We start from the raw sequence: 26,905 nt of genomic DNA, 5'->3' as shown, positions 1-26,905 counted from the left end.
ATATTTTTGACAACTTTGACTTCACTACATTCCTAAAGAAACTAATGTACTTTTACCTGACCCCAAAAGTACTCATTACATTTTGATTACTTAGCAGGACAGGAAAATGGTCCGATTCAGCACTTTTCAAGAAAACACGTGGTCATCCTTACTGCCTCTGATCTGGCAGACTCACTAAACACCAATTCATCTTTTGTAATGATGTCTGAGTGTTGGCTATATGTACATTTTAAAAACAAGAGAATGGTGCCGTCTGCTTTGCTTAATATAAGGAATTTGAAATGATTTATACATTTACTTTTGACACTTAAGTATATTTAGAACCAAATACTTTTACTCAAGTACTATTTCACTTGAGTGACTTTCACTTTTACTTAAGTAACTGTCTTTTTCCACCAATGGTGAGGGGAATACACAGGCAAGGGGACAGAATAAAGACTTGCTATTGTTGACGTTTCAGCTGCAAAGACTAGTTGGTCTCATTCAGTGCAAAGACAAAAAAACAACTTGTTTGTTACACAACGGTTAGCTGATAAACTCATGTCATGATACTGTATATGTGGAAAGCTATACCCCCTACCATTATAACTACCCCATTGAAAATGCATTATTGAAAAACACGTGTCTACACACATCTGATATTTTGATTATACTTGTTTGATTGGTGAATTTGTCCATAGATTAAGATTCTTACCTTTTCCACGTTTTCCACTGTGAAGTCGTGGGCATCTGGCGTGGTTGTTATTCTCCCCGACGTCTCCATGTTAGCCCAACCGGTCTGTCTGTCAATAAAAGGCGGAGCCGCTTCTTTAGCTTACTAGCTGTCTGGATAGCTACAGAACGCGGCACTAGTCAAATGTCTGTAACCACGATTTGGATGACTGGCTCTTCTGTGTTAGCTAAATAATTTTAGCTTCTGAAGCTAAACCTTGTTAGCTGACCGGCCTCTGTGGGCCCCGATTATTCTGTATGTCTGGGGACAAGCTAGCTAGCAAAGCATCTTGTTACTCTCTTGAAAATGTGCCTGTAAAGACAACCTACGGAGCTAGTTAAACCTACCTTTTTAATTCATATCCAAACATGCGTTGGCATTAGAAATGTGTGTTACTTGTTACTGGCTAAATATCCAGTATATTGTCTCTGTCTTTGCTACGACGGTAGAAATAATGCAGATACTGCCAGCTCCCAGCTACGGACTTCAGCCTCTGTAACGTCACTGTCCCCACAGCCAATGATAAGCTATTACGCCACTTATCTTTCCCTCTGCCACAGCCCTGCTTTCAAAGCAGTGATCGTTTTATAAAGACAAATTATGATGCATTAAAATTGTATGAAAATCTTTCATGGTATATGTTTTACGTATGTTCCAGTCTTGAATTTTAAAGTCTATAGTAGTGATATACATTTGCATAGCCCTATGCAGAGCCATATATTTGACTCTTATGGTATTCAACATCATGGATGTTTTGCATTTACTTCCTAATAATACATAGGCAAGATAGACTACCTAAATGTTGATGAAAAGGTGACAGAAATTCACTCTATCTGACGTTGCTTGCATGTGGCAAGACGAGAGGGGTAAGTCTATGGATTCTCGTCGCTTTGTAGATTGGTTTACTGTGCAACAGGGACTCTTGGTGGCTGTTTGAAAACATTGCATATATTTTTATTACAGTAAAACGCCCTGTTATGTCATAGCCAGTTATGTCAGTTGATGACAGGACAGTAGTCTTCAATTTCCTTGGTGGGAAATGCAATTTAGTTGATCAATTTAATATTTTTTTTGATAGGATTTTTCAATATGACTATATTTCTTGTCAGTTGAAAGAGACACACCAAATGTTTTTTAATCTTTCCAGAGAGCCAACAAATGTAAATGTTCCTAAAAATTAGTAAAACAAAGTTTTTTATATTGGGCTTATTTTCTTAGAACATTATGTAGAACATAGATGCCTCTGCCTATTTTCTCCTCTGTACTATAGAACATAGATGCCTCTGTGCATCCTTTATAGAGGAAAGCATGTCCTCTATTTCTGTCACAGACTGTGTGATAAATTTGCTGTATGAGTTATAATTTCAGGGCGTCTCTGTGCCCCTTCCTGGTTCTCCTCCCTCCCCTCTCTCCATCACGCCCCTTCTATTGGCACTTGTGTCACTGGTAGTGATGGTTTCAGCGATGACACTCTTCTTTCTGACCAAAGGCTTATAGGAAAATCAGTCTATTTGGCTTGAATCTCTTTACGTTGTGTGTTCGTCAGACTGCCGAGGAACAGTGGCTAGAACTCGTGAGTCAGCAGGGAAGGAGACCCAACTATAACTGCGCTAAACACGTGGCACTTTGTATTCGCTTAGGAGAATACTTTGTATTCGTGCACTTCGGAGACTCGTCAAGCAAGCTACAGTAGCTCACTCCTGCTCTCCACAGGGCCGACGCGCTAACAGTTATTTATAGTTGAGAGGCCACAGAGAACGAACTACAATAGACCTCTGCGAAGAGGACGAGACGGCATCCGTGTTCTAATAGTTACTGTTATATCACAGGAGAGAGCGATGGAAACCAAAATACACGTCGCTCTGTGCGCTCTGATCCTCAGCTTGGGTTCGATTGTAGAAGGTAAGAAGCTCTGTGATTCGCACTTCTGTGTTTTCTTTCGCAGTTTCAGGGATTGTTAGAATAAATACACACATAATGCATTGTAGTCCTGGCAATCAGATCCTTTTTAGTTTTTTTAATCGTGCGCATGATGGATAAGTTGTGGCCTGTTTGAATAAGCAAAAAGCCCATGTGATTTATTTACTGTATGTCGAAGTCATTGTGTCTGTAGGTTTATAATACAGTTATGCCTCTAGCATTTATTTCAGTCCATTTATTTTTCCTCTTCTCTCTATCTTCCTGTCATCCCTGCTACTGCTTACCTCTTGAGGTAAATACTAAATTGCCATTTCAAATCCACCTTTACATTTTCATCATGTCATTCTTTGCTCTCTCTCTTTCTTTCTCAAACCCCTGTTGATCCTATATTTGTTCTCTGTGTTTAATTTGATGTTCTGCTCTCTCTCTCTCACATTATTAGTTAACATTTCACAGTCATAGTAAAGAAGTAGGTGTGTGTGAGAAATGCAGACAGTCTATGCCTAGGTTATGACGCTGTTAACAAGTGGTAGGCCTACCATGATAATTGTAACTCCCTCTGAATCAGTTACTGAGCAATTACCAGCCACTAAAAGTCGTCTTGTTGGTGTGCTACAATGAACAGAGATTTCATTCACAAACAGTTCAGCATATACAGTAGTTCTCACACACAATTAGCTGTTTTTAGATATTTCTATTGATCAGTTTTTATTGTTCAGAATAATGACTGTCTGTTTAACTGTAATCAGTCTAGGGTCTCTTTATCTCGCACACACACACACACACACACACACACACACACACACACACACACACACACACACACACACACACACACACACACACACACACACACACACACACACACACACACACACACACACACACACACACAAACACTCTTCTGAGGACAAGCATGGGGGTTGTAGGGTTGGACCCTGGTTCTGTGGTGTGGGTGTTATATCTTTGTGCACATTATAGATAATGTAATGGCTGTTCTCTCTATGGTGCAGATGGAGGAAAGGGGAAAGGGTGCTGCCTTAGACCAGTGTTCCTCAAACCTTTCCTACAAGGAGGGCCCACAAGCGTTGCACATTTTTGTTCCAGCCCAGCAGTAACACACCTGATTCAACTAATCAAAGGCAAACAGGTGTTAGTGCTGGGCTGGAACTAAAATGAGTAACCACGGCCCCTGGGTGTACCCCAGGACACTTGTCTAGTGTCTTGAGATGCACACAATTATATTTGTTTCCTCAAACCACAGAGGGAGGATGCAGGCAGACTGGGTGTGTTCCTACCAAGTTCCAAGACCTAGTTCCTAGAACTTAAGGTTCTTACAGATGCCCTGTGTGTCTGCCACGGCTCCTAGATGTCTAGCACACTTTCCAACCAAATAATCGCAAATTTAGGCCCAAATCAGGGCCTGACCACAACTCAAACTGTAGTCTAGGGTTGCAGGTCAAGCACTCTATCCTATTGTACCAACGATTTCTACAATTTTGTTTATCCAATATACATACCCCGTGTGTGTGTGTGTGTGTGTGTGTGTGTGTGTGTGTGTGTGTGTGTGTGTGTGTGTGTGTGTGTGTGTGTGTGTGTGTGTGTGTGTGTGTGTGTGTGTGTGTGTGTGTGTGTGTGTGTGTGTGTGTGTGTGTGTGTGTGTGTGTGTGTGTGTGTGTGTGTGTGCACTCAGTAGGAGGGGCTGAGTAGGCTTTGGAACAATCACAGTTATTTATAGTTCAGAACAAACATTTATGTGCCTGCCACACTCTTAGCTGTGTTCTGGCCAGCTCCCTCTGTCTCTCCCTTTTCTTGACAGCAATGAAGCCAGCCCAAAACTAAATATGCATATCGCTTATCTAATACAGAGACAGCACAGGCCTTACTGTTTAAAAAAAGTACAGAGCACTTATTGCTGCAGTATTAGCTCCACCTCCTCCATATTTCTACCTGATCTCAGCTCCTCACACACACTCCATTTATCTTACAACTCTGCCTTTCACCTCTCCCTCCCATCTCTCTCTCCCTTTCTGACCCCTCCATCCTTCTTTTTGCCATCTCACATTCTCTCTCTCTATTTTCGCACCCCTCTCTCTCTCTCTGTCTGACTCTCAATTCTACTTAGCAGAGTGTATAGTCTTCAGTAGCTAAGTAAGGACAGGGAAACACAGGTTGACATTTGAAAATGTTTTATTAATTGCAGCACGATGCTGCCACAAGGTCTTCAAGCTGGAATTAAAATGAACTTGGAAATAGCATAGAGTCACAGGATGGCATTTGCTGCTGCTCGTAAATGAGTGTGGAAACTCAGTCAGTTGAATGTCAAAGCCTGGAGTTGGCTGTATATGCTGTCAACTAAAGTGACATCCAGTCATCTTCTAGTCTATAGTCATGTAGTCAACTGACATTTTTCTACAAGCTTGGTTAGATTCAATTGTAGGAGAGGAGAGGAGATGACGAGGATTGAGGGGAGGAGAAATGGAGGCAAGGGGGAGAGGAGAGGCTACACAGAGGCCAAACCAGGGAAAAAACAAAACCTGAATAAGGATTTCTGAAAAGGCCACTGTTGAACACAATGTTTCCTTTGCTATATTCCATGTGAACTCTGACATTTACATTTTTAATCAGAGTATATACAGATTTTTCAGATGTTTATTTTTTTATACAGGGTTTTAGGAGGATTGTGTGTTTGTAAATAAGTGGCCTATTTCAGTGAGCAGCATTGTCATATTCTTGTTATGCTGATTGTCCATAAATTTAAGCCAGCAGCATACCACCCTGCATACCACTGCTGGCTTGCTTCTGAAGCTAAGCAGGGTTGGTCCTGGTCTGTTCCTGGATGGGAGACCAGATGCTGCTGGAAGTGGTGTTGGAGGGCCGGTAGGAGGCACTCTTTCCTCTGGTCTAAATATCCTAATTTCCCAGGGCAGTGATTGGGGACACTGCCCTGTGTAGGGTGCTGTCTTTTGGATGGGATGTTAAACGGGTGTCCTGACTCTCTGAGGTCATTAAAGATCCCATGGCACTTATCGTAAGAGTAGGGGTGTTAACCCTGGTGTCCTGGCTAAATTCCCAATCTGGCCCTCAAACCATCACGGCCACCTAATAATCCCTAGTTTACAATTGGCTCATTCATCCCCCTCCTCTCCCCTGTAACTATTCCCCAGGTCATGCTGCAAATGAGAATGTGTTCTCAGGCAACTTACCTGGTAAAATAACGGATAAATAAAATAAAAATGTGTATAGCCTAAATATGGGTCTAGAAAACAGCCACAGTATAGCTTCTCATACAGATACACACCCAGTGCTGAAAGGAAAACTGCAAATCTGCTAACAGAGAAATGGTTGGCTGTTCTTTCAGATGTAAGGGTCAAGTTATTTCCCCAGGTACATGCTGTATCGTCCTGAGTGTGTGTTCATGTGTGTGACCCTGTAACGCATGAAAAGGGGAAAGTGTTTCTCTATGGCAAACAGTGGTTCCCTTCATAGCTCCCCAGACACAACACACACCCTCCCCCCACAGTTTGACCTGAGCAGCCCTAACAGAGATGAGGCAGGGGAACAGGGCCAGTATTGTACACACACTGGTGTGTGTGTGTGTGTGTGTGTGTGTGTGTGTGTGTGTGTGTGTGTGTGTGTGTGTGTGTGTGTGTGTGTGTGTGTGTGTGTGTGTGTGTGTGTGTGTGTGTGTGTGTGTGTGTGTGTGTGTGTGTGTGTGTGTGTGTGTGTGTGTGTGTGTGTGTGTGTGTGTGTGTGCGTGCGTGGTCTTTTATAGCTATGTCAAAAGTGTGTGTGTACATGCATGGGCTTTCTTGTCGTCAGCATGTTGTGTACACGTCACTGTGTGTTTGTTTGTGTGTGTTGAGCTGTGTGAGTGATTGAGAGGGGAATAAGAGGCTCCACGTCACTGTGTCACTGGCTTGTAATGGCATTAGACGGGTAGTCTGGACTTTATCAGATAGAGGGGGGAGAGGAGAGGAGGAGGAGTGTGAGAAGGAAAGGAGGAGAGGAATAGATAGATGGAAATGAGGACGAGGGAAGGACAGACAGATAGCACATGTGACCTTTCTGGTTGCAATAAAACTGTTGAACCGTGTATTCAGCATGACAACAGGCATGACTCAAAGCTAAAAATGTCCCATTTACATCAGCACGATTCTGCCGTTCTTTTGGAACTAATGTTCCCTAACGGTTCAACACTAACCTGTGGTTACAGACCTGGGGTTTTTCATCTGGTGGGTCACCATGCAAAAACAACTACAATGTTTTATGGTACCAATGTTGACAGTGACCAAACCTACCTGATTACTACGGTGAGCCTGTTGAGACTAGAGATTGTTTAGGCAGGGCAAGAGAGATTGAACACGAACAAGAGAGATTAGTGAATCTAGGTATCTAATCTGATGCTCATCTTCTTAAATTTGTTATTGAGGGTTACTGGTTAGCTATTGTTTGGGTTCCAAATGTCAGCTCACTTTGGATCAAGCTTTCCTTAATTGCATAGGAATCGTGTTGTTTAACTGCAAATGTCAGCGCAACAGACAGTCACAGATAGTGGTGTTTGAAAATGCATATTTTACGTGACGGCAGTCTTTTAAAATGTAAAAGGAATCCACTTCTCAGCATGTCCCCAATGTCTCCTCTTTAGCAGACATAGACCAGAGTTGAATAATACATGTTACATCTGTATTCTGCCTCACCATCTATTCCAGTAGACCATCTATCCTCTCTGTCTACACTTCTTTAAAAATAGAGCAGCCTCCCCTTCTCAGGAGGAGTTGGTAGAAATGATCCTAACTGGTCCTGAAGGGATCTAATAGATATGTCATTCTTCTGGAAAACAAGGACTATCTGACTGAAGAAATGCATCATTCACAGATTGGCTTATTTCAGAGATCATGAAAATACTATTTGATGACTTTCCTCACATCATTCCTTATTGTGCACTGCTTCAGCAACACACTCATATTAACTGAACGTCAAAATGTCACCCTGATTGTCTCTCTTTTCCAGGCCAGGACCCTGGTGCTCACTCCTCTCCCTCAGATGGACCTCTGACCCTAGGTATGTCCGGGGCTGTTCAGGCACCCCTCCCTGGAGGTTCTCCCTCTCCTCCAGGCTCTCTGTCCCTCCCCAGCACAGACTCCCCAAAGCCAGCCAGCAACCTCACTGATGGAGGGCTCTCCAACAACAACAGCAGCAGTAGCAACAGCAGCAGTAGCAGTAGCAACGACACAGCAGTCGTAGTGGTAAAAGAGGTCCCAGGTAAATGTACTGTATAAGATAAAAAATAGAATGAATGGAATTGTATTGGTTCGGAGGACTACTTTATTATTTAACAAAAATACCATTTCAAATTTGACATGTAAACATATAATTTGTTTAAGATAAATGGTTCAGCTTGTTCTCAGTCTATTTAGAGCCATACCACCTTAGATAAGGGGTACTTAGAAGCCACAACATAGTCAGACACAGCACAAGCAGAGTGGAGAGCTGTGCCTGGGCTGTGATGACACACACACACACACACACACACACACACACACACTAGAAGACAGAACATGGTCCTTAAAAGGAGAATACTGTTGGGTTTATTAACTAGAGCACAAAGAGAGACATGAGATAGACAGAAGAACTTAAGGGAAAAAAACAAGATCATGAGAGAATTAACAGAGAATTAACAGCAAGTTGTTAGGCATACAGGAAGAGGGCAGAGTGTAGAACTAGAGGGGGGTGGAAGAGGAGGAGGAAAGATGTGCTGTGATTAAATGCAGTGTGATTTCGCACAGAAAGGTGAGAAAGTTTGGAGCCTGACACACACACACACACACACACACACACACACACACACACACACACACACACACACACACACACACACACACACACACACACACACACACACACACACACACACACACACACACACACACATTGGCTCATTGCAATCATACACCCCCACCACCTGCACTTCACCCACTCTCTGTATCTGTATCCTCTGGGAGGTTTTACAGGTATATATTATCTCATCACAACACTGCTGCTTGTCTCTCCTCTGTGTCCTCTGGCTGGGAGTTAGAAGATACACTGCTAATTCGAGTGTGTTTGTGTGCGTTCAACTGTGTTTTTTCTTGTTGAATGTTTTTTTATGCAGATATTGACTGTGACTTTTCACCTATCAATTGCTTTTCTAATTGATAAAAAGATTTGTAAACTTGATACATTCATGGGTCCTTCTTTTCTTTGTATTGAATTTCACTTAAAAACCATTCTTCTTCTCTCTTCTAGCCACCAGTGTGGGGGTCCCTGCCCCCACTCCCATCCCTGAGAAGACCCCTGGCCCGGAGAACCTCACTGAAGAAACCGCACAGCCCTCTGATGCTCCCTCTGACAACCACACTGTCCCTACACACACACCCACCACCACAGTCCTTGTTCACAAACCTTCCACCATCCCAACACGCACACCTGTCTACTCCACCACTCCATCCAGCCATGCCCCTCATCCCTCCAAAACTCAGTCACCCATCACCACCACCGCTTCCCCAGCCCCTACTAGGCCTGAGACCCACCCAACTAACACCTCCACTGCCCCCCAGCCCAGCTCAACCTCCAGCCCTGACCCAGATACCTCTAACCCTATCCAGCCTAAACAGCCCCTCAGTCCCTTTCCCACCACCACTACCACCGCCTCTCCCCCAGCTCTACCTACGTCTGAGCCACAGACCCAGACATCCAGCATCACCCCTCTCCCGGCTTCCAACCCAGCCAGCAGCCCTCCATCCCAGGCTAAAACGCATGCCGACATCCCCTCTCAGCTCAATGTAGTGGATGGTGAGTAGATGGATTCGTTGTGTATGTGTGTGTGTGTGTTATGTTGCTAGTGTTTTGTTATTTGTTATCAAACAGCAGCAACCACAATATTATATACTATGATCTCTCTGGCGTATAAAGGGAGGAGACATCCAACCCCGGTCTAATAAAACCACACACACTAAACCTAAACGGTCCAGTCGTCAGTCCCATGACTGGCTCTGTCACTTGCCAGACAGAGAGATGATTGTGGGGTGGTGGTGCTGATAGTACCCTTAGATGTTTAGGAGGGAGTGTGTGTGTGTGGGGTGGGGCAGACTTGTGCAGGGAAACAAAGAACAACATAGCTTTTGTTGGGATGCCAGTTCAATGCTGGGTGCGTCAGTTTAGTCCTATGCCCAGAAAGCCCCGGGCTTGCTCGCTCTCTCTGTCACTACCCTACAATCAAGTCTGTCTTATTCTCTTTGTAAGAGATCCTGTTAATAGCTTGTGTTTATATTTTATAATATGATATATTTAATATTTTAATATATTATGTTATATATCACAGGAGGCTGCTGGGGGAGGACGGCTCATAATAATGGCTGGAACGGAGCAAATGGAATGGTATCAAACACATGGAAACCATCTGTTGGATGTTTTGGATACCATTCCACTAATTCCACTACAGCCATTACCACAAGTCCGTCCTCCCCAATTAAGTTGCCACCAACCTCCTGTGGTATATATGTATATATAGTATAATATGTTCCCCTCACCCGAGCAGGGGAACCAGTGTTCCATAGTGGTGGACCTGCCCTGGACCCTCTCCTAGCTGGACTAGTGTCCGTCTTCATCGTCACTGCAGCCATCATCACCCTGCTCCTCTTCATCAAACTGCGACGACGGGATCAGCGGCCTGAGTTCCGCAGGCTCCAGGATCTGCCTATGGTGAGACAGTAGAACACAAGTGGTTAGGTGAAGAGACATTAACATTAACATTAATGAGACCTAAATAAGGTGATAAAAGAAATCAGACAGGCCAAGGCAAACTTTTTTATTAACATAATTGGTGAAGCAAAGGGAAATTCTAAATTGATATGGGAGAATCTAAAAAAGTTAACAGGGAAAGACCATAGTAACACTGCAAAAAGACTAGAAATCATGGTGAATAACAATCTAACACAGGATGCAGTTGAAATAGCAACAGCCTTCAATTCCTACTTTATTGACTCTGTCAGGGTACTGACACAGAACCCCTCCACTGATTTCTTGGGCTCAGTGCTAGTGAATGACACTCAACCTGTCTTCATCATAAGGGAGGTTTCTGAGTCAAAGGTGAACAAGGTGATTAGCTCACTAAAGAACTCTAAAGCCAAAGATGTGTTTGGGATGGACTCTACCTTTCTTAAAAACTACAAAGAGTCACTCATTGGCCCCATTACTAAGGTCACCAACACATCTATTGGTCTCGGTGTGTTTCAAGGGTATGGAAGTCGGCCATAATAACGGCCATCTTTAAATCAGGCGACCCTGCTGACGTGAGTAACTACAGGCCCATTAGTATACTACCTGTGGTGTCAAAGGTTGTTGAAAAGTGTGTAGCAGAACAACTGATTGCCCACCTCAACAACAGCCCCTTCACATTACACTCCATGCAGTTTGGCTTCAGAGCGAAACACTCCACAGAAACGGCCAACTGCTTTCTTCTGGAAAATGTGAAGTCCAAGATGGACAAAGGGGGTGCTGTTGGGGCTGTGTTTCTGGACCTAAGGAAGGCTTTTGATACTGTTAACCATGAGATTCTCATCACAAGATTGTCCAAGTTCAACTTTTCCCCTGATGCCTTGAGATGGATGAAATTATACCTTGAAGGCAGAACTCAGTGTGTCAGAGTGAGCAATGAGCTGTCGCCCACTCATGTCGCCCACTCAGCTATGATGTGGGCGTGCCCCAAGGGTCATTACTGGGGCCCCTCCTGTTCAGCCTGTACATTAATGATCTGCCTTCTGTCTGTACTGGGTCTGAAGTTCAAATGTATGCAGATGATACAGTGATATATGTGCATGCAAAGAGCAAACAACAAGCTGCACAAGAACTCACTACTGTAATGGTCCAGGTTACAAAGTGGCTCAGTGACTCGTGTTTGCATCTCAATGTGAAAAAAACTGTTTGCATGTTCTTCACAAAGAGGGCAACAGATGCTACTGAGCCAGATGTCTATGTGTCAGGGGAGAAGCTCCAGGTGGTATCCGATTTTAAGTACCTTGGCATCATACTTGATTCCAACCTCTCTTTTAAAAAGCATGTGAAAAAGGTAATTCAAATAACCAAATTCAACCTAGCTAATTTCCGATTTATACGAAATTGTTTGACTACAGAGGTAGCAAAACTGTACTTCAATTCTATGATACTCCCCCACTTAACATACTGCTTGACTAGTTGGGCCCAAGCTTGCTGTACAACATTAAAACCTATTCAGTCTGTCTACAAACAGGCTCTCAAAGTGCTTGATAGGAAGCCCAATAGCCATCATCATTGTCACATCCTTAGAAAGCATGAGCTCTTGAGTTGGGAAAATCTTGTGCAATACACCGATGCATGTCTTGTATTCAAAATCCTTAATGGCCTGGCTCCCCCTCCACTCAATATTTTTGTTAAACAGCAAACCCAGACATATGGCAGCAGATCCACAAGGTCTGCCATGAGAGGTGACTGTATAGTTCCCCTAAGGAAAAGCACCTTTAGTAAATCTGCATTCTCTGTGAGAGCTTCCCATGTCTGGAATACACTGCCATCAGACACACATAACTGCACCACATATCACACTTTCACAAAATGCTTGAAGACCTGGCTAAAGGTCAATCAGATTTGTGAACATGGTCCCTAGCTGTGTGTTGCCGCTTTCCATGTTGTCTGTTGTCTGTAGCTTGTGAGGTGTGGAAACACTTTGTTGCTTTTATGAATTTTGTTTTGCTGCTTTTTGTTCTATGTTGCTCTGTCTGTATGCTATGTCTTGCTAGTCCTATGTTGCTATGTCTTGCTTGTTCTATGGTGCTATTGTCTATATTGTAATTGTTTTTAATAACCTGCCCAGGGACTGCGGTTGAAAATTAGCCGGCTGGCTAAAACCGGCCATTTTACTGAAACGTTGATTAATGTGCACTGTCCCTGTAAAAATAAAATAAACTAAACTAAACCTGAAGACTTGCGTAAGCATCAGTCTTCTTTTGTGAGCTATTACACTAAGTAGCCATTGTTAGCATTAGCGTTTACTTCACTCACCACGTTTACTTCACTTGACCAGCGCTTGACCAGCGCTCACCATTTACATCCTGTTGTGTTTTCCCCTGTTTAGGATGATATGATGGAGGATACTCCCCTGTCCATGTACAGCTACTGATGATGATGGAGGACACAGTCTGACCTGATGGAACAGCCAGACTCCCACAGACCTTCTCCCTCTGAACTGGGGCTGCGTCTCTATAGTCCAACCTGGCCTTCTCTCCTTGTCCCCTGTCCTCATATCCTTTCTTTTATCCGCACTGACATGAGCCATGGACACTGGTGAAAGCCAGTTGCTGATAGGCATCCTCCATATAGCTTTTATCGACCCTGTGTTTTCAAATCAGTGCAGATGGAGGAGATGAGGAGAGGGAGGCGCATTTTAGACCATTGTGATGCATCCCTGGCATTCCCTCACCACCTTTGTGTCTCTGTGAGCAACAGGGGGTTTCTGTGTGAGTGTGACCAGCTCTTTTCCTGGTCTATGTGGATCCGAAGTTTCATCAGCAGCATTCCCACTTCTACATTCTACCTTCTATATTCAAGCGTGCACTCTGTCAGCTGTGTTTTGGTTGAGTGTTCGGTAACGAGGGATCCTCTCTTTCATCACTAGTTAGAGGCTACTTGTGCCTGGCTATATAGTGTTGTACAGTACGGTTGCACTTTACGTTACAGAGGACATGTATGTGTGTGTGTGTCTGTGTGTGCGTGCGTGTCTGTGCATGGTTGAGCGAGCATGCACGTGCGTATGTGGGGGTGGGGGGGTGGTTTGGGGGTATTTAAGTTGAGTGTTTCCATGGAAACTAGTTCCTCTCTAAAGATCCTGCTTGTTATTTTTCATTTTGTTTCTCTATTGGGAGTCTCTGGTGGTGTTAGTTCATTGGGCTAACACAGCCTTGTGGCCTGCAGACAACCTGGGTTCAAACCTGGTCAGTCACACTTGTAAGGGGGAGGTTGTCTCTCTGAGTATCTTTAGTACATTTATCTTTATATAAAGCCTGAATGGACTCTTCCACCCCACTAGAGCTATTTACAGAGTACAATACAGAGAAAAGCATCCTCAATGGCGGCTCAATACATTCCATGCCTGTTAGAATTCTACATTTCAAAGCACGTGTTGTGAACTCTAAGGCTGGTTTGTCTGTTACTGTAGTTCTCACAGCCAGGCCCAGACCTATGTTCTAACATGTCTTAGTAAGGAAGAGCCTTGGGCAGATTCAGCAGCAGTGTTTCCAACTGAGTTTGGCCAGTTGTTTTTCAATACAATTCATTCATTGGTTTAATCATGTAGCTACTTGACATGAGGGTAACTTGTTGCCCAAGTCAGTCAGTGCTAGCCGCTACCATTAGCATGCAGTCCATTAACTGTCTCAAGGGGACTCTGATAAACTACTCCATAAACACAGACATTGTAAATGTTTAGCACGAGGTCAGAGAGAAACTCTTTAATGTAAGGCTTTTGTGACATAATGAGCATAATGCTCCATTGATGTGAGGGGAATGCAGTCTGTGTGTGTTAGACACACAGGAGAAAAGAACACCCCCTCCCTCCTTCCCTACCCCAACCTCTATCGGGGAGACTTGAGTTGAAGCCATAGGCCTGTATTGGAGACAGTATATATGGCACAGACAAGGGGGTATGGCACAAAGCAGGATCAAAGAGTTAGCCAGCTAAATTTCATAATATTCTGAATTAACTTTACATTCCAACTTCATAAAGAAAGGTAGACTTGAAATCAAACATGGTATAATTGACTCCAAAGTTGACATTTTTAAACAAATTAGAAAAGCAATAGTTATGTCTATTTCTGAATATGTGTCAAAGTTAGCTAATTTAGGGCTAGATTAAATCCAGACTGCTGAAGATACGCGTTATAGCGCGATTGAAATGTAAAGGTAATTTCCAATTGAGCCGACGTATGTTGCGTTTCCCGTGAATGGAGTCTCCATGAATGCGGAACCATTGCCTTTAAATTTCAATCACGCTATAGTGTAGATCTTCCACGGTCCGGATTTAATCTAGGCTGTAGTGTTCCTGCTTGGGATACCAGATTAGTTTGTTGCAGACGCCGCTGACGTTTGTTGTCTTGCCAGTTATCTGCATCAACGGGACTTAAGTCAGAGTTGAAACAGAGTGGTTCTATTTGACTCCATGTGGAGTGGAATGGTAGTTCATTTGCACCCATGTATTAGTAGTCCCTTATATGAAGTGCCAAAAAGTTAACTGGTTGTATTATAAGGTTGATATGTTTTACTGTTTGACGTCGATTCTGGAGTGATGTTTTTTGATTAAAGATATGAAACCATCCTCGTTCCTCTCTCATTACAGATCTTGGTTGTTGGGCTGCGGTGGCTGACGCACGCACACACACACTAACAAAAGTAACTACAACAAATGAACTATTTTATTACAGCTCTTTATCCAGAATTTTGTTGCAGAAGCCCAAAATCATCACATTTGTTTTACAGGCCGTACAGTGAGTCAATGTAACATTTAAACAAGCAGCGGTCTAGTACTTGGCTGTGTGTGATGGAACTGTAAGAGAAAGCCCTGAATCATCCACATTAAAACTTGTCATCACTATGGCCAAAGCCCCTCCCTATCTCACCCCTTCCCCATTGCCCCCTCCATTAACCCCCCTTTCCCCAACCCATCTGTGGTCCCTCGCTCCATGGGCCATTCCCCTTCGTGGGGAGGGGGGGGGGGGCGTGGGTATCTGGCTAGACAGTCTCTAACTGCTGAAATATTAAACAGACTGACTCATGTTACACAGCAGGACTTGTCTGTGGTCCAAAGGCGAGGGGGAAGAGAGGCCTGGGCTGCATCTCAATACGTTACAGTAAATAGATACAAATACAGTACCAAATAAGAGAGAGCACCTCACTGATTTGCATCAGCCTTAGATAGTAAAACATATGGTGGACTGATGTTTACTTTTACTAAGACTCAAAAACACCAGTGATCATCAAGTTGTATATCGTCAGTGAAATCAAAGCTTTCCCCAGATGTAATTCATTAAGACAATCACAGAATGCTGCCACACTGTTGAGTTAAATACTATTGGTGTGTAATACAAAACACTATTGTACACCTTTTCCCAAAAAACACAAGACAACAGACAGAGCATAATCACATAGGAGTTTTTAAAATAAGGTGCTTTCTTTTTCTCAAGCAGAGTTCAGCCTTTTCATCATCCTCTTTAGTCAGGGTTTGAGGTTCGTGCCCAAAAACTTCTCAAAGAAAGAACTCATAGCATTCTAGAACACTGGCATGACAAAGCCTCTCAAAGGTCATTGAGGCTGAGGTCGGGGGGGCTGTCTGACCCCAACTCAAGGTTTCCATCATCATCAATCATCATCATCATCCAGGCCACTTCCTGGTCCTCTGAGGTCATTTCCTGCAGAATGAGAGCTCTGATGTACCCGAGGTACTGCTAGAGGAGGAGCTGAAAGAGAGAAGAACTGTCAACGTGTGTGTATGTGTACTAGTCCCAAGGGTTTTATCAGTAGTGTTCCTGTAAGAGAGATTGGGATCAGACCTCTAAATGTTTCCCAGAGCAATTGAGGCACATGCGGACAGGATAATTAGATTAGATGATGCCACACACACACACTACAGGAAGTGTTTAGGATCCCATCCAAACACACACACACGTTTCTCAAACTGCTGACCAGCAGACATGGATGGAGAGGAAATGAGGGATTCTCGGTCCTCTTCTCAGGCAAGCAGAGTTACAGTCAGTCACATAACACACATTTAATGGAGGTCACTGGTGTGTGTCTTACATGAACCCGCATCCAAAAACTACCAAGAGTTCACTCTTCCTTTGTGCTAGATCTATGGTGCGAACACACAAATCAGGTAGGCACGCATGCACACACAGACACATGTACACTGTTAAGCCAGCCTCCTGTTCCTTGGTGAGTCAGACATGTTGTGATGAGTCACTGAAACGGTTAGATCTACAGCCCAAATGTACATGTGTGGTGTGTATGGGAGAGGGTTACAACACTTTCTGTTCCTCTGAAACAAACTGGACCCATAATGGGACTCATTCTGATCCTCACTGACAGGAGCAAAGTGTGAGTGTGTGAGTATACCTGTGTCTCTGTCATCCAGCCAGGACAGGTCATCAGAGCTGACCTCAGCCAGACTGGGGGTGGGACTGAAGTCGTCAGAGTCAGAGTCTGGCGCCGCCTTTTGACCCCTGGCATCTTTACAGCGGGAGAAGGCAGCTAATGCTGGAACTGGAGGGGGGGTTAATAGACAAACAGGGTTATACTACTCAGGTGAGATATGTGTGTGTGTCTCTTACTGCTGTGTGTAGTGTAATAGTAGGTGTGTGTCTCTTACCTGCTGTGTGTAGTGTAACAGTAGGTGTGTGATGTCTCTCCCGGAGAATCAGACTCCTGATCTCGTCCTTCAGCTCCGATACAGTTATCCTGCAGGATGCAGTGATAGCATTACAAACACACACACACACACACACACACACACACACACACACACACACACACACACACACACACACACACACACACACACACACACACACACACACACACACACACACACACACACACACACACACACACACACACACACACACACACACACACCTGATCTGGCGGACCTCCTGCTCTGTGTGTGTGTATTGAGAAACAGTCTTGGCCAGGTCAAAGCTGTGGTTTCTGTAGCTGTCTGTTAGTTCCTCTAGTGTCTGGGGAAAGGCAAAGTATAGAGGTTAGAGGTCAGGAGACAGAGAGAAAACAAGTCACTCAAATTACCTTCTTTAATTATTCAATCGTTAATTTAATTCCTTCATTCATTCATTCATTCATTAATACCTTGCAGCTGTGTTCATACTGCCTCCTCGTCTCTCTGGCCTCCGACTGCTGAAGAAACATGTCCTCCTCCTGCCTCCCTGTCACACACACACACACAAATACAAACACACACACGATGAAAGAAAAGGAGTAGGAGTAAGCGAGACTGTGCTTGCCCTCTCAACAGCTCTGAGTCTGAGACATGTGTAGTCCTGCAGAAAAAAAACTGAGAACAAGACTGTATGTGAGACTCACTGAGCTGGGTTTTGAGTGTGTCCACCTCTCTCCTCAAATGATCCAACTCCTCCCTTCGTAGCTTAGAGCAGAAACTATAAAAGGACAACAATCAGCTTTCACCAAACCGGTATGGTCCATACTAAGGGCTAATGGTTGATTTGGTGTTGGGCTACACATACAATAATGATCACCTGAACCTCACAGGTGAGTAAAACCCTGCCCCCTCACCTCTCCTCCAGGTTGCCTTGTGATGTGGCTCTGGTGATGTGCCTTCTCAGAGTGCTGAGCTCACGGGCCACATCTCTCCTCCACTGGTCCATCCTTCTCTCCACTTCTGGACTAGTCATCCCTGACCCTCTCCTCTCTCCATCCCTTTCTTGTTCCCGCTCTCTCTCCGTCGCCTGCTCTCGCAGCCTGCGAACCTCGTCTGAGAGATAGAAGAATAACACATCTACAATATTCGATCAACAAATCAATCACTCAACCAATCAGGATTGGTATATTGAGCAGTAAATGTTAGTGTTGTGTGATAACGATAGGTGTATGTACCTTGTAGTGCCTGTATGTGGCGCTGCTGAGAGTGTCTCTCTCTGTCCATGTCATGAAGACTTTGGGTCAGAGACTCTATGGCCTGGCAACCATTAGAACAAAAAGAGTAGAAGGAAGAAGAAATTAGCTAAAATGTAGGGCTATTTATGCACCTTTTATGTAATAAAAATGATAGTTATACATGAACACACGTATGCTCACACGCACGGACCTGGCTCTGGATCTGCAGTTGTGATTGGACGGCTGCCAGGTCTGCCCACTGCACAGCAGAGGAGGGAGGGGGGAGGAGAGAGATGGAGGACTTGGGGAGAGGGGGGAGACGAGGGAGCTCCAAATTTGACACACTAGCCACCTCCCTGACTGGATAGAGATCTACTGAGTGAGCGAGAGACAGAGAGGATAAGAAGGAGCAGAAAAAGAAGGGGGAATCACCAACAGAGAAAGTGTGTCACAGTCAGCCATCTTAAAGACCACAGAGATCTCCCCTCACCTTCTCTACCTTTTGGATAATTCCCTGGCGTGGTCAGTCTCTCCTGGGGAAACATGAACCCCGTCAACACACAGTGGGGAAAGTACATAGGGTATTTATGAACTTCAATGTTTCTATCATATACTGTAAAACTAGAATCTAGCTAACTGCTAAGAATTAGCAGTCAACTCTTCTGATGAAACCCTTGGTAATGCACTGCCACGTATGCATAATTATGTTATAGTGCCATCTACTGGCTACTCACCCTCATCTTGGCAACACTGCCATCAGCTGCTGAGAGGATGGAGCTCAGCTGGTTGTCCCAGTTCATCTCAGTCAGGGCTGCTCTACGCAAACCATAGGACAAGGGTGCCAAGACTGATTTCTGAGTATTTATGGCACAAAAGTTAAAGCACTTGCCCTCTACTTGCAGGGTATCTTGTCCATGCTCTGCTCAAACTGTCCCTCTAAATCCCTACATAATCCAGTATTCATTCATGTGTTCTTCTGCCCACATCTCCACTGTCAACTTTTTCATCTCAAGTGAAGTTTTATTGTACACAAGTACAGTGACATGCCTTTATTGCTCTTTCCCTACAATGAAGTAATCAATATCAGTAGTACTGTAAAAACAATTTTTTTAAACAAGCAAAATGATAAACAAATAAATGAAATGGATATGGTACACGCATGAGATTAGCCATTGCATTGGCCAGTATTTTATAACTAACGTGTGATGCTGTAACTCTAGACGAGTTGGTTGGTTGCTGAATGATGATGAGGTGGCTAACACAAATCAATCACACTTCATTGACAGACGAGTTAACACAGCCAACTGTCGCTATCTATAAGTACCGTTGCAGGTGGCTTTTGTTTTGGGCTTGCCTTTGTGTTGTTGCTAACGTTGCGTTCGAATGTGACAGTCAGAGGCATTGTTTGCAATGAATGATTGACTGGCTAGCTAACATTCATCCTAGTGATTTGTTTATACATGGAACACGATGGCGACGTTCGCATTACTGTTGATTTGCCCCTGGCACCAAGTACTCAAAATCACAAATCAATCAGTGCATGAACAGAAAGCTGGCTAAAGGTCGATATTTCAGCGATGGATGAAACAATTCAAAGGTTGGTTAACATTACAGAACATACATTATTAAAACATTGAGCAGAAATGTACATTATTAGCTAGCTACTTACGTACTGTCTTGTTCCACTTTTAAATCCTCGACAACGTGATTGCGTATTACACGTTGCAGTAATGGGTTCTGGGTATTGTAGTTGATAGATTAAATGCTTACAACGCGGAAATAAGAGAGTCAAGTGATAGAGAACACTAATTTCCCACAACCCAACACATTTAAACGTTCAGTGATGGCGCTGCCCACGGTCAATGTGGAAGATGTGAGAAAAGCTTTGAGTAATAATCTGTCAATGTTGGGGTTTGAAGTTTATCCACTGAAGGTAACGTTATGGCCGCTGTTCCATTCGAGCTATTTGTTCAAATAATTTGCGTCAAACTTTAAACGTGGTCCTTTTTTAAATATTGTCAGTGTCAGTGAACGTGTCGTCAACTAGTCAAGTTGACAAGCTCCAATTCAAAGTTCGTACACGCTTTCTCAGCCATGCCTAGTTCATATGAAAATTATAAAAGCTGACCATACTGGACTGTAGTCTGCCAGAGGTTTGGGACTTATGGCACAGGTGATAGTATATCTGTCCAATAACGACAGGGTTGTTGAAACGTGTCCCTTCCTGGCTGTTCCCCCTCAATCGCTACAAAAGTTACCCACATTTGTATTCTTTGTTGTGCATGTGTTCCCAGATTGGCTGGTACAATGTAGTCCTGCCCCCCCTCTCTCCATCTGTCCTACCCTGATGACACCCTGGGAGCGGTGGTGCTCAGCACTCCAGCCATGTTTGAACAGGCCTTCCTGCCCTTCATGGAGAGCAGGGGCTGGAAGGGGGTGTCTGCAGACCCCATAGACCAGTGTGTCAAACACTGCATCAACAACACAGTCTCTGAGGTGGGTGGGGGGGGGGGGGGCAACCAGTGCATCACTCACTGCATTAACACCTGGGGTGTTGATGGAGTGATGTTAAAAAACGTTTTGAAACAGTTTACTCCAAAAGGAAAGTGTTTTGCAACAAAAAATAGTTTGTATTGACATAAATTCAGGTAGGTCGTCTCTCCCCATTTCGTTCCGTTTACTCTGTTTGCTTCTGTTTGGTTGTTATTAAACAGATTTCATGACAAGACTTAATTAATACACACACCCTTGTGCCACACTTAACATCACTCTCTCCCCTCTCTACCTCCCCCCCATCCCTCTCTCCCTCCTGTAGTGTTTTCCAGGTGTGAAGGTAGATGTGAGTTATGACTATGAGATGCTGCCCAGCAGGAAGCCCAAGTTCCTGGCCCAGAGCGCTGCCCATGTGGCGGGAGCTGTGTACTACTACCAACGCTCCGACATACCTGACCACCCCTGGGGGGAGAAGGTGAGTGACTGGTCCAAAGGGGTTATTCAGTCATTAATTTATTAATAAATTGATAAATAGGGTGCTGTATGTTCTTTGGTTCACAGATGGCCAGTCATTTGTATTACTTATAAAACTATTTATACTACCTCTTTGTCTTTCTCTCCCCCTCCCTTCCTCTTGTCACCTCTACAGAAGATGTTTGGTGTGTGTATACACCCGCGTCTGGGGGGCTGGTTTGCTATCAGAGCTATGTTAGTGTTTGTTGGGTCTGAGGTGGGTTCGGAGCTGCAGCAGACAGCTCCTCCAGACTGTGTTCCTACCAGGGAGGATAGGATACAGCTACTTGAGGACTTTAACCTCAGATGGCAGGTAGGATTTACACTATATACTATAGTAATAAGTATTGATCAATAATATGGTTGGCAGATAGCCCTGCTACAATATACTGGATTAATAAGTATAGATCAACAATAAGGATAGCATGGCAGGTAGGTCTGAAACTATTTACTGTCTATATCAATAATGGGGGCATATTATGCATATGATTAAATATAAATATGTATGATTAATTTAAAGAGGATATAGAGAATATATAATCTGTGTTGACAGGACTGGAGTTACAGAGATATCGTCCCCCCAGTCCAAACCTACTCCCAGAAACAGAGAAAATACTTCTCCACCCCCCCAGCCCAGCGACTAGACCTGCTCACAGACTGGGGCTACCTGACCGGGGGAGAAGAGGACAACACACAGGAGAACTGACAGATGATAACAGTGAGAGGAGATGCTACAGTTAGACTTGGCTGGCTCTGAAGTAACTGACTCTTAAGGGAACGTCTGGTATGGTTTGAGGCCATTTTGGACATGCAATCCCTACATGATCATTGGTACTGTGGTCTTTCTGTATTCACAGACAGTGTTCCACTGTGAGATCGAATGTACTTTATCTGCCTTTTGTACTTTATCTGCCTATTGGCCTATGAAGCTACTATAATGTTTAGTGTTAGATGGTAGAGTGAAAAGAGATCTTTCATGGAAAAGCAACAATAGTACGTTTAAATGTGGTAAAGGACTTAATAAATGCACAAACATTTGCTATTGTTTTGATAATCTTTCAGTTGTACTGTGAAATGATCACGTTGAACAATTGTACTGTACATTTAGTGAGTTAGTGCCCCTAGAGGAGACATGAAGTAGTGCAACCTGAGCTTTTGCTCAAGAGACTACTGCTATCCTTTATCATCAAACTATTATTTTTATGAAAAATAAATCATTGTTGGAATGACACACATGCATCAATTGAATAAATAATGCTCATTCTGCTTTAGCTTTTAGTCAGTTACTCATGATGTTGATGAAAAAGTCCTGAGGATTAGGGTTATGATTTTTTTTTACCTTTATTTAACCAGGTAGGCTAGTTGAGAACAAGTTCTCATTTGCAACTGTGACCTAGCCAAGATAAAGCATAGCAGTGTGAACAGACAACAACACAGAGTTACACATGGAGTAAACAATAAACAAGTCAATAACATAGTAGGGAAAAAATAATCTATATTCATTGTGTGGAAAAGGCATCAGAGGTAGGCAATAAATAGGAGTGAATAATTATAATTTAGCAGATTAACACTGGAGTAATAAATGATCAGATGAACATGTGCAGGTAGAGATACTGGTGTGCAAAAGAGCAGAAAAGTAAATAAAATAAAAACAGTATGGGGATGATGTAGGTAAATTGGGTGGGCTATATACCGATGGACTATGTACAGCTGCAGCGATAGCAGATGTTTAAAGTTGGTGAGGAAAGGAAATGCGGCCAAATGAGGTGTTGGCTTTAGGGATGATCAGTGAGATACACCTGCTGGAGCGTGTGCTACGGGTTGTTGTTGCCATCATGACCAGTGAACTGAGATAAGGCGGAGCTTTACCTAGCCTAGACTTGTAGATGACGTGGAGCCAGTGGGTCTGGCGACGAACATGTAGCGAGGGCCAGACGACTAGAGCATACAGGTCGCAGTGGTGGGTGGTATAAGGTGCTTTAGTAACAAAATGGATCGCACTGTGATAAACTGCATCCAGTTTGCTGAGTAGAGTATGGGAAGCTATTTTGTAGATGACATCGCCGAAGTCGAGGATCGGTAGGATAGTCAGTTTTACTAGAGTAAGTTTTGCGGCGTGAGTGAAGGAGGCTTTGTTGCGAAATAGAAAGCCGACTCTAGATTTGATTTTGGATTGGAGATGTTTGATATGAGTCTGGAAGGAGAGTTTGCAGTCTAGCCAGACACCTAGGTACTTATAGATGTCCACATATTCTAGGTCGGAACCATCCAGGGTGGTGATGCTAGTTGGGTGTGCGGGTGCAGGCAGCGAACGGTTGAAAAGCATGCATTTGGTGATAACGAAGGCTATGTTCTAATCCAGCCCAGTAGAATTCTCCAGTAGTCCACTGATGCCAGGAACAGTCCCACTAGAACAATGTCTCCAAATGTGCCACATCTGGGACGACACACACATGTTAAAGCTTGTGTGTTGTCTTATCTCCTGTGGTGTATACGTGTGCAAACACAACCCTACTGAATAGCCACTCCAACCCCAGAGTACTGGCCAGATGCTGCGACACATACACACAATGGTTAGCACCATTTCATCTCCTAACTATGAATAATAATCATCAAGCTAGCATAGTTTACTGAACCACCCCTACTATACGACCTATGCTATTTGTGTGTTGTTGAACGTAGTTGTACTCACAGAATGCTGCAGGCCTCCGAGAGACAGATGGACAAATAATGGAGGGATACAGTAACATTCACAATTTACTCCCTTTGTTATACACCCTCTTCTCTGGCCAGCACAGCTGTATTCTAGTTGTTAAATCATTTCTGTAGTGCAGCCTTCCTCACTCATTCTCTCTCGTGGCTAAGCCCTCTGGTTAGGTTGCCTATAGCAGGGAAGTATGTAATTCATGTGGAGCAAGGTTCAACTGAACTCTACACTACCCAGCATACCAAAATTGGTTCCGTGAAAGTTCCCAGAACATTCGTTAGGTTGCGGCAAATGTTTTCATAACACAAAAACTGTCCAGTTGTGCTGATGATTATAAAAATGTTTATATAACATTCACTTGATGTTGAAAGAATGTTCCCAGGACGTTGCACTCACATTTTGTTGCCGTAGTATGTTCTAAAAACACTACTTGTGCATTGTTATTACATTAACTGGAAAACATAATGAGAACGTTTGGGGACTGTTCCAGATGTTGTGCACAACATGTTTGTGAATATTAGAGGAGACAATTCCAAGGGTATTTCATTTAAACTAACAAAAGAAATGGTTATCAAAACATTCTTAGATCATTCTTGGGATGTTATGATCATAATGTTAGATAAAACGCAAACTAGAACTTAATGGGAATCTTAGCACATGTCCTGGGAATGTTCCTGGTTTGCTGTGTACATTCTGTCATCCACTGTGCTTTCCACAGTGGCAGCCATCTCAGTTTTAAAGAGCCTTATTACCATCCTTTACAGTACTGCGTGCAAGATGTCTGGGGTGAAAGGTGTGTGCACGCACACACACTCACCTGCAGTCATACTAGTCATGCGAGATCATTATTAATGGGTACACAGTCTAGGGTGTGTTTGCTCTGCCATAAATACACCACTGATAGGCCTGATGGATTCGAACCAGGGACTGTAGTGACGCCTCTTGCACTGAGATGAAGTGCCTTAGACCGCTGAGCCACATGAATAAATATATTTCAATGAGTGAAGGCTCCTCAGAGGAGGAAGGGGAGGATCATCCTCAGTGAATTTCATAAAAATAGTGAAACAATGAAAAAGGTTATCCTTTTTCTGTAGATACAACTATATCAAATATATCCATGTCACCAAATAATTTATTAAAATACACTGTTTTGCAATGGTCTAGAGTAGCCTCAGCAGCACACTGTAGGATAGCACCATGATGTAGCCGGAGGACAGCTAGCTTCTGTCCTTCTCTGGGTACATTGACTTCAATGCAAAACCTAGAAGGCTCATGGTCGTCACCCCATTCCATAGACTTACACAGGACATCCTCTGACCTATCAGAGCTCTTGCAGCATAAACTGACATGTTGTCCACCCAATCAAAAGGTCAGAGAATGAATCTAGTACTGAAAGCATAAGCTACAGCTAGCTAACACTGCAGTGCATGAAATATGGTGAGTAGTTGACTCACAGATCACCAACCATTTAGAATCCCACTGTTCCTTCTCCGCTATGCAATCTGGTTTCCCAGCTGGTCATGGGTGCACCTCAGCCACGCTCACGGTCCTAAACGGTATCATAATCGCCATCGATAAGAGACAATACTGTGCAGCCGTATTCATCGACCTGGCCAAGGCTTTCGACTCTGTCAATCACCTCATTCTTATCGGCAGACTCAACAGCCTTGGTTTCTCAAATGACTGCCTCGCCTGGTTCACCAACTACTTCTCACAATTCAGTGTGGCAAATCGGAGCGCCGGTTGTCCGGACCTCTGGCAGTCTCGATGGGAGTGCCACAGGGTTCAATTCTTGGGCCGACTCTTTTCTCTGTATACATCAATGATGTCGCTCTTGCTGCTGGTGATTCTCTGATCCACCTCTATGCAGACAACACCATTCTGTATACTTCTGGCCCTACTTTGGACACTGTGTTAACTAACCTCCAGACGAGCTTCAATGCAATACAACTCTCCTTCCGTGGCCTCCAACTGCTCTTAAATGCAAGTAAAACTAAGTGCATGCTCTTCAACCGATTGCTGCCCGCATCTGCCCGCCTGTCCAGCATCACTCCTCTGGACGGTTCTGACTTAGAATATGTGGACAATTACAAATACCTAGGTGTCTGGTTAGACTGTAAACTCTCCTTTCAGACTCACATTAAGCATCTCCAATCCCAAATTACATCTAGAATTGGCTTCCTATTTCGCAACAAAGCATCCTTCACTCATGCTGCCAAACATACCCTCGTAAAACTGATCATCCTACCGATACTTGACTGTGGCGATGTAATTTACAAAATAGCCTCCAACACTCTACTCAACAAATTGGATGCAGTTTATCACAGTGCCATCCGTTTTTGTCACCAAAGCCCCATAGACTACCCACCACTGCGACCTGTATGCTCTCGTTGGCTGGCCCTCGCTTCATATTCATCGCCAGACCCACTGGATCCAGGTCATCTATAAGTCTTTACTAGGTAAAGCCCCGCCTTATCACAGATCACTGGTCACCATAGCAGCACCCACCCGTAGCACGCACTCCAGCAGGTATATTTCACTGGTCACCCCCAAAGACTATTCCTCCTTTGGATACCTTTCCTTTCAGTTCTCTGCTGCCAATGACTGGAACGAATTGCAAAAATCACTGAAGCTGGAGACTCATATCTCCCTCACTAACTTTAAACATCAATTGTCGGAGCATTGCACCTATACATAGCCCATCTGTAAATAGCCCATCCAACTACCTAATCCCCATATTGTTATTTTTTTTTGCATCTCTACTTGCACATTCATCTTCTGCACATCTATCACTCCAGTGTTTAATTGCTATATTGTAATTACTTCACCTATTTATTGCCTTACCTCCCTCATCTTACCTCATTTGCACA

At 43.7% G+C, this 26,905-nt stretch overlaps 4 protein-coding genes across 12 annotated transcripts in view; 2 read left to right on the top strand and 2 right to left on the bottom strand.

Annotated features, from left to right (window-relative positions):
* The window catches only part of ipo13b (importin 13b), a 50,958-nt gene extending 49,757 nt beyond the window's left edge, over positions 1–1,201 (bottom strand). The window contains exons 1-2 of the mRNA XM_046300709.1: positions 1,060–1,201; positions 695–782 (exon numbers count right to left, since the gene is read on the bottom strand). Of these exons, the coding sequence (XP_046156665.1) occupies positions 695–782; positions 1,060–1,082 (111 nt within the window). The 5' untranslated portion in view covers positions 1,083–1,201. The remainder of the gene's footprint in view (positions 1–694; positions 783–1,059) is intronic.
* Positions 1,202–2,130: 929 nt separating this feature from the next.
* LOC123996890 (proline-rich receptor-like protein kinase PERK2) lies at positions 2,131–15,016 on the top strand. The gene is made up of 5 exons (XM_046300707.1): positions 2,131–2,614; positions 7,646–7,897; positions 8,921–9,466; positions 10,212–10,375; positions 12,783–15,016. The coding sequence occupies exons 1-5, from the start codon at positions 2,551–2,553 to the stop codon at positions 12,825–12,827; spliced, it is 1,071 nt and encodes a 356-aa protein (XP_046156663.1). The 5' UTR covers positions 2,131–2,550; the 3' UTR covers positions 12,828–15,016.
* An 80-nt stretch (positions 15,017–15,096) lies between these two features.
* On the bottom strand, positions 15,097–20,279 carry LOC123996889 (trichohyalin). 9 transcript variants are annotated; one of them, XM_046300703.1, is made up of 12 exons: positions 19,992–20,279; positions 19,057–19,138; positions 18,822–18,855; positions 18,534–18,697; positions 18,323–18,404; positions 18,002–18,200; positions 17,792–17,865; positions 17,558–17,634; positions 17,330–17,430; positions 17,064–17,152; positions 16,811–16,957; positions 15,097–16,155 (listed from the first exon to the last, which is right to left on the bottom strand). In XM_046300703.1, exons 2-12 carry the CDS (start codon positions 19,120–19,122, stop codon positions 16,058–16,060), a joined length of 1,131 nt encoding a protein of 376 aa, XP_046156659.1. In that variant the 5' UTR covers positions 19,123–19,138; positions 19,992–20,279; the 3' UTR covers positions 15,097–16,057. The 9 variants fall into 9 exon arrangements, with proteins under 9 accessions (XP_046156659.1, XP_046156661.1, XP_046156660.1 ...); XM_046300705.1 differs by having other exon boundaries at positions 18,534–18,694; positions 19,992–20,278; XM_046300704.1 differs by having other exon boundaries at positions 19,057–19,133; positions 19,992–20,278.
* Positions 20,166–22,594, top strand: mmachc (metabolism of cobalamin associated C). The gene is given in 6 exon segments (XM_046300708.1): positions 20,166–20,255; positions 20,617–20,640; positions 20,642–20,818; positions 21,138–21,290; positions 21,465–21,641; positions 21,882–22,594. Coding segments are annotated over 6 exon segments (774 nt in total). The 3' UTR covers positions 22,035–22,594.
* Positions 22,595–26,905: the final 4,311 nt, after the last annotated feature.

The sequence above is a fragment of the Oncorhynchus gorbuscha genome, linkage group LG15, assembly GCF_021184085.1.
Source record: "Oncorhynchus gorbuscha isolate QuinsamMale2020 ecotype Even-year linkage group LG15, OgorEven_v1.0, whole genome shotgun sequence".
Lineage (NCBI taxonomy): Eukaryota > Metazoa > Chordata > Actinopteri > Salmoniformes > Salmonidae > Oncorhynchus > Oncorhynchus gorbuscha.
This window is presented reverse-complemented; position numbering and strand designations above follow the sequence as displayed.

Coding starts and splice junctions, on each gene's coding strand:
- LOC123996890 (XM_046300707.1), top strand. CDS start 2,551: ATGGAAACCAAAATACACGTCGCTCTGTGCGCTCTGATCCTCAGCTTG. Junction 9,467..10,211: donor TCAGCTCAATGTAGTGGATG/GTGAGTAGATGG, acceptor TCACCCGAGCAG/GGGAACCAGTGTTCCATAGT. Junction 10,376..12,782: donor GGCTCCAGGATCTGCCTATG/GTGAGACAGTAG, acceptor TCCCCTGTTTAG/GATGATATGATGGAGGATAC.
- LOC123996889 (XM_046300698.1), bottom strand. CDS start 19,122: ATGAACTGGGACAACCAGCTGAGCTCCATCCTCTCAGCAGCTGATGGC. Junction 18,698..18,812: donor TTATCCAAAAGGTAGAGAAG/GTGAGGGGAGAT, acceptor TCGCTCACTCAG/TAGATCTCTATCCAGTCAGG. Junction 17,153..17,329: donor CAGGAGGTCCGCCAGATCAG/GTGTGTGTGTGT, acceptor TGCATCCTGCAG/GATAACTGTATCGGAGCTGA.